Below are 15,462 nucleotides of genomic sequence, written 5' to 3'. Positions count from 1 at the left end.
CTTTTATCGTGTTGGCTGACACGTAATGTCATTTTTAGATGCAGCTGGCAGCGATAACAAAGAGACAGTGCACCTGCCCAGCACCACACAGCTGGTGGACATACGGGAGCATTAAGCAGCTAAAGAGCCAGATTTCCCAGGAGTTAGAGGAGACCAAAACACAGCTGAAAGGAGAGGGAATTATTGACTTATTTTAAGCTGCTGACCAGGACTTTTTAAGATTAAAGCAGCTGTCCAGTTAAAACTGAGACACTGTAGCAAACCCCAGCCAGATTATGGTGAAGTGTACTGATGTTTCTAAAGGCTTTCATTCATGCTCAACCTTAAGTCTTATTTGAACACAGGTTCACTCACCTTTTTTTTCAGAAAACACCAAAGGGCTAAAAGACAAATAACAAAATAAAATAAGCTCTTACAGGTATATAAAACAAACAAATTAAGTTAATTAACAATACGCAATCATGCAGTAGGCCTACAAGGCTAAGCTAAAATTAAGAGTGCACCTACACAAAACTAGCATAACATACTGTCAAAGCTAATAGTGATATGACTTAAACAAAGCACAGACACTTCTTTGCTATCCATTTTAAACATGTAAGGAATATAAAACACGTAAAACAAGACAATACCTTGTTCCCATTCCAGTCAGGTGTTGAACTGTAACCTCATGAGCACTGCATGTCACAAAACAAAACATTCACCTTGCTGTGTTTAAAAACGTCAAAGGAAGTCAGTTAGACTGCCATTGGTCACTGTTTCACAGGAAGTACTTCAAAATAAAAGCTCGAAATAACACAAGTTCCATTAACAAATTAAAAGCTCACAGGATGGGAAAAAAAATACTTAAAAAAAATAATACGTAATACAAATAATACATTTTTCTTAGCTTTGGACAACATTATTATTTTTGATGTGTCCTTTATCTGAAAATAGACTATTTCAAAGCTAAACTAACAGAAGTGACTGAGGAAGCGTTTGTGTGTACACAACACCAGCGCAGGGTGGGCAGGGGCAAGACACATTTATCCTATCAAAACACTGAATGAACAGGTTTTTTGAGCAGTAGATTTCACTTCTGAAATTGTTTTTTTTATCATACTCTAACCTATTTGCACCCATCACACTAGATGGGTGAACAATGTGGCTCTTACCTTTGTCTGTCTTGATCATAAAAGAAATTCCTGTGTGCAGTGCAGAAATGTTGCCAGGCAACATGAGATCTAAACACCATTACACTGAGAAATTCAGAGAGCCGGGTGAAGCTGATAGACTCAATCAGCATTTGACAATTATTTGAATGTAATGGACATTTGTTTATATTTAAAAGTTATGTACTACAGTTTTAATGTGACTTTTCTTTGGGACCGGAGAATTCATAAACTCAATAACTACTAATTAGCAATAACATCACATATCAGCAGGTTTGTATGTATTTAAAAGGAAACAAAAGTGAAAACCAACATTTGCTAATCTAACAAATGGCACCAGACATGGAGACAAAAAAAGACATTAAAATGTTAAATTGTAATATCTTAAAAAATATATATCCAGGGAATTTGTTGAGCATTGATGTAGGCATATACACACAATAGATTTAGGAGGAAAAATAAAGTATATAAAGTTACCTTTGGTTTCATCCACATAAATTTCATCATCAAACCCACACAAGACTGATGGTAAAATATTCTTTTCCACAGCAACTGTCTGGACAGATACGTGAATGCCATTTATTAATTCTTTCCATCTCTGTGGTTCCTGTTTAGCAGGAAAACGTGTTGGTCTTGCGTTCAGAAAAGAACGTGACGATAAACGCCAGAGACAGCCAAGGTCAGCTGACTGGTCAGCTCACAGTGGGTGAGTCTTTATTTCTTATTGTGTATTTTGTAAGAAAATCCATTTGCTACAGTAAATCTGTGTTTCCATCATGGTACAATTCAGTTTGGAACGGTAAAGCCCTGGGTCAAGCTTGCGTTTCGACTGAGAACAGTGCCTTTACTTGGTAGGTGGGCTGTGTGCTGTGCTGACAATGGAGGACATCCAACAGCTCCTTTTGTGTGTCTGTTTGTCAAGCTTTATATGAGAATAGACTGCAGGCGTTGAAGAAACACCGGTCGCAAGGGAGTGACGCTTTCCTGTTGCCCAATCAGCGGGCTGTCATGGGTCTAGCTCCACCCGTACCGTTACTATGGTACCCCAAGGGAAGGGTACTGAAAAATGAAATGCTTGGGGGGCAGTTATTTTGGTTCTACTCGGTGAAAACACGCCATTAATCACCTGTTGCATTAGAAAGTTGACGGGAAACATGAACTATTTATTTATGCTTTCTCTTATATACATGTTCATTCATTCATTGTCTTACCGGTTTATCCTATAAGGCGGAGTACACCCTGGACAGGTCACCGAGGGCCAACATATAGAGACTTACAACCATTCACTCACACACACACACACACACACACACACACACACACACACACCTGTGTGTTAGAGTGTCAAATTAACCTTTTTGAGAAAACCCACGCATGTGCAGGGAGAACATGCAAACTCCACACAGAAAGACCTGGACCCGGACGTGAACCGACAACCTCCTTGCTGTGAGGCAACAGTGCAAGCCATGTGCATCACTGTGTGGCCCTCTTATACAACATATTATAAATTATCTACCATTCATCTGATCCTGGCTGTAAACTTTTATGTTTATTAATGATTTTACTAAACCACAACAGTTAATTTTTTATATTCTCTTTATAATCATCTCCAGGCCTGTAAAAGACTCTTTGGTTTTCTTCCAGACAGTAACCTTTGATGCACTTATTAAAAAGGCAATGGATTCGTCTTATTATCAAGTTAAAACAACAGTCAGTCCAAATTAGCAAAGTCATTTACGTGATTAATGACCACTGGAAAGTGGGTGACCTGCATATTAACATCAGCAGCTATTGATCTGAGGCAACTTAAGTTGAGATTTGATGTTGATTTGACAAGACTAGTGATGTGACACTTTTCGGTCACGCTTGGCCTCCCTCCAAAAATGAACGCCCGCTTTTGAACAAAGTGCTTTTTGCCCGAAATGAGATGAAACTCCATGAGAATAATTAACTTCTCGAGCCGTTGCAGCCCATGGATTAATGGTGGGGAGAGAAGGTGTGGGTGGGAAGGGGAGAAGGGGAGAAGGGGAGATTTGCGAAGTTTCTGCATGTACATTTGGAAACAGAAGTCACGTGGATAGGAATTAATATTCATCTCCAGTGCAACACGGCACTGATTTATCTCCATTCATTGTAAAAGCACGGCTGATCCAGCTTTGTTAGGCACCTTTCATTTGCAGGCTGAACACTTCACATAGTATTTCACAATGCTAACGCTCTTACATGCATAAAGTAGTATCCTGAGGCTGATTTTCCTGAGCCAGAAACACATAAGGCCGCATTTGTTTTGACAGCACCATCTACAATGTTAATGTTAGCGTTTAAGGTGGAAATCTGTCCTCGACTGCATATTTATTGTCAAACTAAAACATGTATTTAGCCCATGAAAAACTCATGAAATATTGAACGGGAGCAGATCAGCAGAGCGAAGAGAATTAAAAAAAAAGTTTGAAAAATCCTGATAATCTCATCTAAATTGTTTCAGTAAAGCCTCTCTCTAGCATGGTCCCATACAGTATGCATTTTAATATGATACATATGAGAAAAAGAATGAGTCAACTGATTGCTGTTTGTTTTTGTTTGTTTATATATAATTGTGTTACTAGCAAAGTGAATATTCTAATAATCTATTAATCTGTTTTTTACTTGTGACAATAGCCACACAATTTTAACTGTTTAATAATGTAGCCACGTAAAAAAAAAGCTGATGCAATCTATTCCCATTATGTTCCAAGTGTTGTAGAGAGAATCACATAAAGTGCATTATAATTCTGGACTTGTAGGCAATCCTGTACTATTCATGAAACTTTTTCATTTCACTGTTCAAACATGTTTGCCTGAATTACTCCTAAAGTCCCACTTGTCAATGTGTTGCGTGATGCACAGGCAGTATGGGGATTTTTGCATGGAGGAAAGATAAATATGTAATTTTCAGGAACAGGGATGAATGTCAGAGATGTAATCACTGCCAGCAGGAGTGGAACTGTAAAAGCAGCTCCAGTCCGTGCGTCTCTCACCCTCTTTCTCTGCAGGACCTGAGGCTGTGGAAGCTCAGTGTCAGAAGCTGGAGGTGCGAAGTAGGGATGGAGGCAGACTGCTGTTCACTGCGGATGAGGAGGAAGTCATCATGACCACAGAAAAGTTCACTGTCACAGGTAATATACTCTCAGTTAATCAACGTTTCATGTACAAACAATAAACGTTATGGCTGGATAAAGTATATCCTACTGGTGCCTTTATAACAACAATGTTTAGGCCCCAATAGGCATCGTAAAACCTTAAAAATGAGTATCAGGCAATAAAGTGGCTGCTGAGTTTGTTTACATACTGTAGCTCATACAGTTTACAAGTTTCCCGCAACAGATAGACTGCATATAAAAAATGGGATGTAGCAAAGTGCCTGAAACCTGTGTTCTCTTGAATGGCCAAGGGGCGACTTCACCGTTTCAAGTTTGTACGTATGATATCTTTTGATTTATAATATCAGTGGAGAGTTAAAGGAATAGTATTACTAGAATAGGGGTAGTATTTTTGAAAAGAATTGTGCTTCCCAACCTCAGTTTCTCCCTATTTGTTACGTGCCCACCAGTGACACTTGGTCCTGTTAGCGTAACTGTTAGCAAAGATGGCGGTCACTGTTTACATTCTGGGAATGAGGTTGAGAGAATGAAGATATTTCTTAACTCATCGGAAACTGAGGTTGGGAAGCACACTTTTTCAAAAATACTACCCCTATTCTAGTAATAAAAAGCTAAATGCAAGTATTCCTTTAATGTGTGAGAACACGACGGCGTCGGCCAATTTCACAATACACGATGCCTCACACTGCAGGTCGCTGTGGGTTAGCATTTGGTCATTAGCCCATTTTTTGGTGTCACACGGTCATACTCTTTACAAGGGGTTGACTGGCAGCTTTTACAGTGGCTTATATGTTGCTACAGAAACGCTTGCCTTGTGATTTATAAGAGTACATTCTATCTTCAGGCTCCGAAGGCGCCGTGTTTGGACACTCAGTCGAAACTCCCTTGATCCGGGCGAGGGCCTCCGAAGACCTGAGGTAAGAAAATTCCTTAAAGCTCAATGTCACATGTTCATATCCTGTTCAGTTAAAGAAGATATTTGATAAATGTGCCATGGCATTTTAAAATCAATGTCTGCACTGAATTTAGAGATAAAAGAAAAAACGGTGTGCACGGCAGGAACCATTATTCACCAGCATCATCATCATTATTATTATTATTAATATTCTCCAGCAGCCTCGTGTAAACTCAAGCATCGACTGGTTGGCTCGTTATCACACAAATTTAAAACAAGATTTGACCATTATATTAATTTCACAGCTGAAGGGCGAGCTAATTTGTTAGTGATCCTCTACAGCAGAATTGATGAAAGCAATGTGAGGAGAATGGAGACAGTGGCTTAAGTTGATGCTTATTGGACTCGTTCGCTCCTGTGTACATATGTGATCCCAACTGCGCGCAGCCCGAGGCCCCGAGCTCGCCATCGCTCCCTTAACGAGCTATAACGAGTGCGGTTTGTTGTCCACCTGACTGGTCCTGAAGGGAGGGCTGGGATCAAAGTTGGCAGAAAAAGCAGTGTTCTGGCAGCTAATTCCTCCAGAGTGAGAGGAATACTGATGAGGTTTGCTCTAAAGCATGCACTCACACACACGCACAGGCTCAGCTCAGCGGTCACCATCTGCAATGTGTTCAAAATCTCAACGAGTGGCAACCGAGAGACGAAAACACCGACATGATGAACAGGATTCAGATTTCCTCCTCTCCGTCAGAGGCATTTAATCCACGCGCTGTCGTGGTGTGATTCCGATTGTGTGGTTCACATTAAAACACTTTAAAATATCATTACTGCAGGCTGTTGTCAAAATGACCTCAATTATCAAATGACTGAAAAATCTCCACAGACGCAGGAATAAAATTTCACAAACTATAGAAAGGGAAAAACACAAAAAAACATGTTGAAATAAATAAATAACTATAATAGCAGAAGCTTGATTACAGTTATCGATTGTGTCACTAGAATTATTCATGTCTTGCGTAATTAACAACTGCTTTTAAAAAGTCCTAAATCTAGATCTGTGTCCAGATCATGCAAGTGTTTCTAAATCTGTCCTGTTTAGTTATTCTGTGCAAAACAGACGGACAAATGTGGCTGAAAGTTGTGTGTTTTCACATCTTTTATAGTGTTATGAGGACATCCTGGTCTGTGTATCAACCACATAATGTGTTGTTTGCACAAAAAGGACATTTATGCAATGATGAACCAGGTGCCTAAACCTAAACTAGGAATATGGTCATCATCTCCCTAACTTCCCCTGTTTTATGGTCCATTGTGCAAGAATCAGTGACCTCTAATGGTGAGAACTGCTAGTGACAAACAGGTAAATTCAATTTACCAATAAACCCTGGCTCATCAAATTAAAACATATCAAATTATTTGCAATTATCAAATTTAAATTAATCACCAACTTCGTTGATAACCAATTAATAATTTCAAGTGTAGTTTATGACGTTTGGGGAAAAATCTATTTATTTGACATTTTGTGTACTAAAAAAAAAATCATACAAAAAATATATAATTGAAAAACAGTTTTGAGTCAAAAGTATTAATCTTGTATATTCTGTGAAAAGTGATACCAGAGCTTGTTATACATGTGTAAATCAGATGTATCATCTAATATGACATCATACTGTATAATTACCGCACTGAAAAGGATTGTCTGACTGAAATAGAAATTCTCTCGACACCCACTTTCCATTTACTTTACCGACCATATCAGCTGGAGTGCAGCTGATTCAAGACTCTGAGAGGTTTTTCTCAAAGTCGAACATTTGCATTAAAAACGGCTTGCTCATCTTCTTTTCTTTTTTTTTTAGATTGTTTGTGTGTGGCTTTGACACTTTTCATCTGAATATCTGTCCTCTCTCCACATCCCTGGACGCCTGACAAGTTAAAGGCTTTTTTTGTGAATCACTCACCAGCTGTGAGTAAACCTCTGTGGGTGATAAAGACTCGGCTTGGCTCACATCCATGAAAGTCACATTGCTGCGTTTCATTCTGTGCGAGCCAACAGTAATCTGGAAGAGAAAACAAACCAAAGAAACCGTTGGATCTTCTCATCTTTGAAGCACCTGTTCTTCTCCTTCATGACTTTATCCGTTAACACTCTATGCTTAACTTTGTCTTCATTAGTCATCGTGCTGCTTCTAAATAAATGAGCATACTGCGTATAATGCCTCCGTCGGCTTTCGTTTTGCGTGACGTTCAAGTTGATTTTTGGAATTAACTTTAAAAAAGTGTGCTGGACTTTGTGTCAAATCGACTCATGTATGACAGTTTCAGTCTCTTAGGACAAACCGATTCATATTCCCAATGACCGTTTTCCTGAGGGATTGCTGGTCACTTTTTCAGTACATGTTTTTACATCACCACCATAAAACATCCATCCATCGTCTGCCACTTTATCCTCACTTTTATAAAAACTCACCACTGACACTTCCCCCTCCCCTCCCCTCTCCTGGCCTTGTGCATTTCTTTTCAATGGAGCCGGCATATACACATTGTGGAGCCATGTCCATGCAAGAATAAGATGTATATAGGTCAAGACAATCATCTAAAATACAATTTTTACACATTTTGGCTTTAACAAATTTTTGCTAAAATTTTGATTCATTGTTCAGACCTAATAAAGTGTACATGTGTGTGTAGTGCCGTAAAGCAAGTTGTGTATCTGAGGAGCCATGACCTTGCAAGGCTGGTTTTCCGCTAACAGACAGTGGGGGGAGTGGAGACAGCCCACGATCTCTTCGCAACAAGATATTTAACCATCACAATGACTTCAAAGCTGTTAAATTAGAGTAAAAAATCCTGCATAGTTCTGCAGTGAATTATTTAGAAATCCTCTGCCCAAAGGAAGAATGCATTATAACCTATAAAGATCACAGATTCATCTTACAACAGTTATGCAGTACAAATGTACTGCATAACTACTTTAATGTGAAGCTTAATAAAATGCAAAAAATAGTTAAAAAAAAGGGGTGCCACACTACCACTTTGTAAGACCAAGTGAAACAACAGTTTTTTAAACAAGAGAACGCAAGTTCCTTCTCACTATAGCTAATGTTTGAATCATAAGCCTCTAAATGTCTTGTGCCAAATATTATGTCACACACTCATCTTTATCTTGCTTCAGCAATTAATTTAAACAAAAGAAAGTAATAATGACATGAAATGAAGTTTTAATGACAATTTCCCAATGACATTTGGGGAGAGAAAACAGCGTGACAATATTCATTTTAAAGGCGACATAGACCGGAAGCTCCAATTAACGCTGCGTTTGTGTGTGTGTATCTGCGTCATTACCTCGTTTATGAAACCCTAAAGTTTCAGAACAAACAGTTCAGCCACTGCTGAGAAAATAGTGTTGTATTGTTTTCCTGGGCTCTACGAAGCGGATCGGCACTTCCCTATGCTGATGATGTCATCAGAAAACCTCACCACTCCTCTCACCACCGTAGTGCCCCCTGGTGCGGGCACTAGTCCGGGAACATCCGGTTGCGTACATTCAACCGCAGAAGAAGAAGAACTACTCTCGTTGTAGCTGCTGAGATGCAGAGCATCCAACGTGCCAGAGGGGGAGCTGTGTATCTGAGAGCTGGCCTACCAATTACGTCACTTCCAGGTACCTGGCCAATCACAGGACAGTGGGAAAGCTCTCGTTGGCTGGCCAATCACAACACAGTCCACGTTCTGGGGGTGTGATTTTGGTCTGAAACAGCGCAGCTGACGAGAGCGTCAGTGAGGAGATATTTTGGCAGCGATTAAAAAAAACCCCAGCAATTTTCATGGTTTTTAACCATGAAAACAGGTTAATATATGTAAGTAGACCTCCATAACTAACATATATGTGCGATACAAGCATTCGATGTCACCTTTAAAAAGCTGAAAACAGTACCCGGCAATCACTGGCATTTTTGCTTGAGAAAAATGCCTTCAATCCACAGTATAGCGTTAGCGATTTTCTGTCAATCAAAGAATCAACAAATATTTTAGCAGTAGTATATACACCAGTGTGATAAATCTTGAATTCCTTCACTTAGTGGACTCACTTTAAAAACTAAACTTCACCTGCTGCCTTAACAACATGAGTAACACAGAAAGTTAAGTTGTTTGATTTACTTGCTATAGTCTGTCAAGCGAACACTTCCTGGTTACTGTAGCAATTTCAAATTAAGTCATTTTAAGTCAAGTTGCTTTTAAATACATTCCACCTCATTTCTCCTTATCAATACTGTCAAGTGCCACTTTGTCATTTGCCTAAAATACTTACAAAAATGGAGCAGAAACACAGGGAGCAGACGAGGAACACATGAAAACCAGAGGAATGGACAAGACTGAAAATGTGGCTTGCAACTAACAAACAGACCAAAATGAACCAACACAGACGATCAAACACAGGTGAAACAAATTAGGTGGGGAGACAATCAACAGGGACGACGGGACAGGAAGCAAAACTGGATAAGTTACCAATAACTTCAAAATAAAACACCAGCACAAAAAAAAAAACAGGGTAAGAAAAAAACCACAACACCCTGGACAGTTCATCACAGGGCCACACACCCATTTACCACTTGGCCAAAATTTACATTTCGTCAAATGTTGGTAACTTGAAGTTTAACTTTTGTGTTTTTAATGTCCAAAAATTGTCACAATAAGTTGTATTAATACTGGGGGTATAATTCTTTTCTTTTTTACGATGTAGAAAACATGTTTGTTTATGGCGCCTTGTGAATAAGTGCACCTGTGCTGAGGACCTATACTGGGGTGAGAGAGAAATTGATGTTGAGGTCTCAAAAACAAGGGCAGAGCGGCTGAACTGCAGCAGAGATGTGTCCGTTTTTCTTACAGCTCTCTAGTCGCAGTGATCAGGCCTCAGCTCCTTCACCTCCCAGTCACCTCTGGTGTTGTTTGAGGACAGGAACATGGACCTTTTTTTTTTTTTGCCTGTACATGGACATTTTTCTATTAATTATTAATAATATGATGAAGTCATTCTGTGTGACTTTTTTTTTTTACTGTGATACTCTACTGTGTCATCCTATTTGCCCACGTCCACACAGACGTGTCTATACGGAGCAGAGAGTGGAAAAGTGTCTGACCAACACAGCAAAAAAAACAAGAAAAACATCTCCACGTGTCAATCGTGTCCAAACCTTTTAAATTTTTAAAATAAACTCGCTGGAAGCTGCTGTCTGATGTTAAAAGCAAAAGCAGAGAGCGGACGGGATGTGAAGCCTCTTTGGTTTCCTACAGTGCAGAAATCACATATCCAGCATCCCAGAGCAGGAAAACATTTTCGAGAGCTTTTCGTTTGATTTTCTCTGGTATTCTACAGATGCTCTCCTTCTCCTACAGTTTGTTTGCATCATGTTTGGCCTTGTAGTCGGAGCTGCTTTGAGGACAGTCTCCGCCGTAGCTGTGTCCACGCGAGAGTGACAGGTTCATTAAGACGATAAACGCAAGAAGGGAACAACTCTTCTTGGCCTCACTTTGCTCTGGTCAGTTTTGTGGGACTGAGATGTAGTACAGCAGGAGTGACTTTTTATTTCCCTCCCCTTTTTTATTTATTTATTTTTTTACTGCAGTAGAGAAATGTGGTGTTTCTTTGTTGTCACAGATGAGAGAAGGTAATTATTATATTATACAGAGGTAATTATCGATGGAGGCATATTGGCAATAAATGACATTGGTGGTATTAACAGTTTAAAAATCCATCTATCATTGCTTTAATGAAGATCAGGCTCCTTTGGTTCTCTCAGAGTTTATATCAGTCATTCCCAGAGACTGGGTCGAGACCCATTTATGGGTTCACTTGCATAAGTCTTTCCAATTTATCAATCATGTCTCATGGCAGTGTCTTGTTAACCTTTTCAAAATAATAGTGTGTGTTAGAGAAACGGCAGCATTATAGTCAGAAACATTATATTATGCACAAGTTGTTGTTTTTTTTATTTTAGAACGAAGTCCTGGACTATGATGACGTTTTATCCATGCATGCCTCTTCTCAACGCTCACACGCCCTGGATGCAGTTTATCGTGGAGCTTTGAGGTTCATAAGGTTTTATAAGTTTTGATTTAATCGCTCTTACAATGTGCAATTATATACTGCAATTTAACAGGATAAGAACGTGGGGGGTAGTCCAGCATCACATGTTTTGATTCGTAGTCAAATGTTCCCTCACTATGAACCACACTTACAAACCGGGTTTGTGAACAGACATTAATACATTATAACACGTTTTACTTGGCGTAGTTGTTATTTATTCAACGTCTTTTCATTTGGTAACATCCATCGATCCATCTTCTACCACTTTATCTGTGTCAGTCCATCACAGGGCCACATAGAGACAAACCACCATCCCCACTCTTTATTTGGAGTGTCGAATTTACGTAATCCTCAAATCTGCATGTCCGGAGGAAACTGGAGAACCCGGAGAGTGCTAATTTGGTAACATATTAATTATTCCTATTACATACATTATATACATTATATACTATTTTTTTTTTTTAATTACTGTAAAATCTCCTACATTTTAATATATTTAACATTATACATAACTACGCAATTAGGTACAAGGGACACCTAATGAAGGAGCACATCTGCCTCAAGGTTTGACATGTGTATTCAGAGATGGTCAGCTGCATGCCTCGGTTGGTCATTTGAGTCCCAGTTGCATTTCTATCTTTTCAAACTAGTCTGGTCATTTTCCTCTGACCTCTGGCATCGACAAGGACTTCTCTCCCAGAGAACTGCTGCTCACTGGATATTTTCTCTTTGTGGTTTGGTTTCTCTTTCATGGTTGTGAGTGAAAATCCCAGTAGATCAGCAGTTTCAGAAATACTCAGACCAACAACCATGCCACGTTCAAAGTCACTTAAATCACAGTTTTTCCCTCGTTCTTATGCTCAGTTTGAACTTCAGCAGCTCCCCTTTGACCATGTCTCTTTGTCTGAATGCTTTGAGTTGCTGCCATTTGACTCTCTGATTAGATATTTGCACGAGTTAAACTGGTGTACCTAATATAGTGGTCGGAGAGTAAAAGCTTGTATGTTCAAATTAAGAAGGACACATCATTATCATAGAATATAATATCTTAACTTACCTCAGTGTCAACAATAGTAAAACATATTCTATATATCTATATGTTAGATATAGTTAGATATCTTAATAGTGTTGAGCTTAAGTTATTTGGTTTCATTTTGGAGTTGAAGATTTGCTCATTTAGTGCACATTCGCATCATCATTAAACTGGTTAACTTGTTTGATTCAGCATGGCACGGTTACGTTCTGTTTCCACTAGCATAGTACTTTTTTTAGTACCTGCTCTGGCGATACTAAATGGTACGTCGACAGACTGCCGGCCACTGATTGGTCAGAGGGTCGTCACAGGAAGAGACGCCCCGCACAAGAATCAACCCGAACAATGCTGAACTGTAGATCAGTTAAAAATACTTAACAATCCTAAAAATGTGGTTTAATCTCTAACAATTACCAGAGAAATGTCTAAACGTCTCGATATTTAACAGAGGAGTCTGGTGTATTTAGCGACAGCACTGCTGATCACGACCGGCATCACAAACCCCGCCACTGTATTTCTGATCAAATAGTTTTAATTCACTGATTCTAATGATTCAGTTACGCTGAAAACAACGGCACAAGTCACTAGTCACTCGTTTGTGTGTGTCGCGTGTAAAACAAAGTCACAGCAGTTTCATGCAGCGATGACTCCGCCCATGTTGAGTAGGTACTATTTTTGTAGCGGAAAACCAACCTAAACTGTGCCGTGCCGTGGCGAGGCGAGGCGAGCTGGGACCATAGTGGAAAAAGGCCATTGTCATCTAAGCGTGACACTGGTTTGGTGTAAATAAAACAACTATAATTAAACCTATAATTTAAAGTGATTGTGTCATTTAATAATGTCAAACACTGGCTGCTCTGAGGTGAAGGGTTGACCCGGCTCTGCATCTTATTACATCATAATGAAAGAATTTGATCTGACTTGCTCTATTTTTGTGTCTCTGCATACATATATATATATATATGAGCTCAATGCAATATTGTGTGTGATGGTGACCTGTAAACTTGACTTTCACCTTTGCAAACTTCTGTCAACAAACACAGTGGATATTAATTAACCTCATCCACAGTGGCATCAGCTTTGGCCATCAGCACGTTCAGTCCAGCGCGGCTCTTGTGTCCACAGCTCTGTGATACACAATGACCTTTCCGTGGATGTAAATGTCACCATGAATGCAGCAAGAAAGGCTGGTCAGATTTTTGCAGAGGATGAGGGAGTATGTCGTAAACAGCCTTTATGACTGCAAATACCACATCGGGTTATCTGAAGTTCCGAAGGAGGAGGCAGTTTCTTTTCTTTCTCTTTTCAAGAGAAAGGAAAAAAAAGAGAATTGTCTTAAATCTAAGTGCAATGAAATACCGCGTGAATTATGTAAATATATACCAACATTTCTTCTTTTCTTTTTTTATCAATGTTACCTTTAAAATGAAAACAATCATCCTGCCTAGTACAAGGAAAATTGAGACAGCGGTGAATTAGTGTAGTATTTGTATGAATTTAAATAGAACCATTTTCTTTTTCCAGACCTAAAAAAAACCATTGTCTGATAACATTGTCTCCATTTTCCATTTAAAATTCATACCAAATGACATAGCTTTTCCCAGGAACTGTCCTAGGAAATTACAATTGTGTGTGTACTGTTCATTACTGTCTGGTGGAGAGAAAAACAGGGAAAAACCCCCCACTTACTATTGATTATTTATTTCTAGAAAGAAGTTAAATACAACAATAGCAAATGAACAATGAACACAGTAGCACCAGATTATTCTGAGCAAGGTGTCCAACCCCCATTGCTCCCCGTTGATTGGGTTAATTGAACACTCTAATTGACTCCTAGTCTCCTAGATGTAGATCCCCATGACTGTGTGTCCAATTAACCCTAACCCTAATAAAGAATTTTAACACTTCACGGTTAATTAAAAGTCCCTTCAATGTGCAGGCATTTAAAATTAGTACTAGATCTTTCATTTCATTGTAGTTATAAAGAATATTGGAACTGTAAATGATAAATGCCGGGCAGCCACTGATATATTTGACATTATCTCGTGAATAGTAACAGTGAGTGCTGTAATCAGGCAGCAGGAAGGTGAAATGTGACTTCATACTGCTGCTTTTAGAGCCTCACACACCAAGGCTCTCTGTGCATTAAACTGGGAGTCGACCGAGATGGTTATAAAAACCCAGGAGACAATCCGTTTAATGCTTTATTTTGGACTGAGTCTGAAACAAGCACTCTTGAAAATTGAGTACTTTGTCTTCTGGCTGAATTACCAGAATACACAGTGACCTTGTCGGGATCTGTGGTCCTCACGGGAACCAAAGTTTGCTAATGAGGCAAAACCTCAGCTTTCAGTTCTCGGTTATTGTTAGGTGGGAAGTGTTTGGTTCTGTCCATGATAAATGGAAGTCTGTGCGATGTCTTTGTAAAGTGTGTGTGTGGGTGTCGGTGTGATCGGGTTAAAAACAGAAAAAGTGTTTTGAAAAGTTAAAACGACCCATTTTAACACGCCATTGGTTGGCCGCTGGGCTGTAGAGGTACTGCAGGTGAGCTCTGGGAGGTCATTGAAAAAGAAATGTAATTTCAATTTTGTAAGCTTCTAATTACTAAAAAATATCAACAACCACAGGATTTAAATGTTTCAACATATTTTGTGAATATCCCCCAAGTTGGGGATAATGGGACAATGGAGTTTGTTGATTACAGTTGTCAATTCAGAATGTAAATTGTGTCACCAGAAATTACAAATAAAGAAATAAATCAAGTTAGACGTCACCGTTAACATAAATGAAGCAGCTATCACTACCATATTGCAGCCTGAAAGAAGAAGTAAAGGAAAAAAAAACGACTTATCAAATATCATTCCAATGAGTGCGGGCACAAACAGTTTCAGGTCAAATGCATATTTCACAGATCCTCTCCAAACTATATCTACTGAAAGCTGATTTAAAGTCAAAGGGGCTTTTCAAATGCAGATGGAATTCATTTGCTTTTCTCTCTCTCTCTCTATTCTGCTCACGTATAATCCGAAATGTGTGTCACTTTCAGAGGGAATGGAGATTTAAGCGATTTCAAGACAGCTCCTTTAAGTCTTCCCTTTAAAATTCATTGAAAACAGATTTGGGGGAAGATGGGGGTGAGCGAATCAATTTGAAATGGT

General features: G+C 39.2%; 1 protein-coding gene across 2 annotated transcripts in view; it reads left to right on the top strand.

Moving 5' to 3' along the window:
- The window catches only part of LOC131457330 (zeta-sarcoglycan-like), a 42,062-nt gene that overhangs the window by 23,647 nt on the left and 2,953 nt on the right, over positions 1-15,462 (top strand). The window contains exons 4-6 of one of the 2 annotated variants that reach the window (XM_058626307.1): positions 1,767-1,854; positions 4,181-4,303; positions 5,133-5,205. In XM_058626307.1, coding sequence (XP_058482290.1) covers positions 1,767-1,854; positions 4,181-4,303; positions 5,133-5,205 — 284 coding nt within the window. Of the gene's footprint in view, positions 1-1,763; positions 1,855-4,180; positions 4,304-5,132; positions 5,206-15,462 lie in introns of both variants that reach the window. The other variant, XM_058626306.1, reaches the window with a different exon arrangement.

This window comes from Solea solea, chromosome 3 (genome assembly GCF_958295425.1).
Source record: "Solea solea chromosome 3, fSolSol10.1, whole genome shotgun sequence".
Taxonomy (NCBI): Eukaryota; Metazoa; Chordata; class Actinopteri; order Pleuronectiformes; family Soleidae; genus Solea; species Solea solea.
The sequence above is the reverse complement of the archived record's forward strand: the minus strand, read 5'-3'. Positions and strand labels throughout refer to the sequence as shown.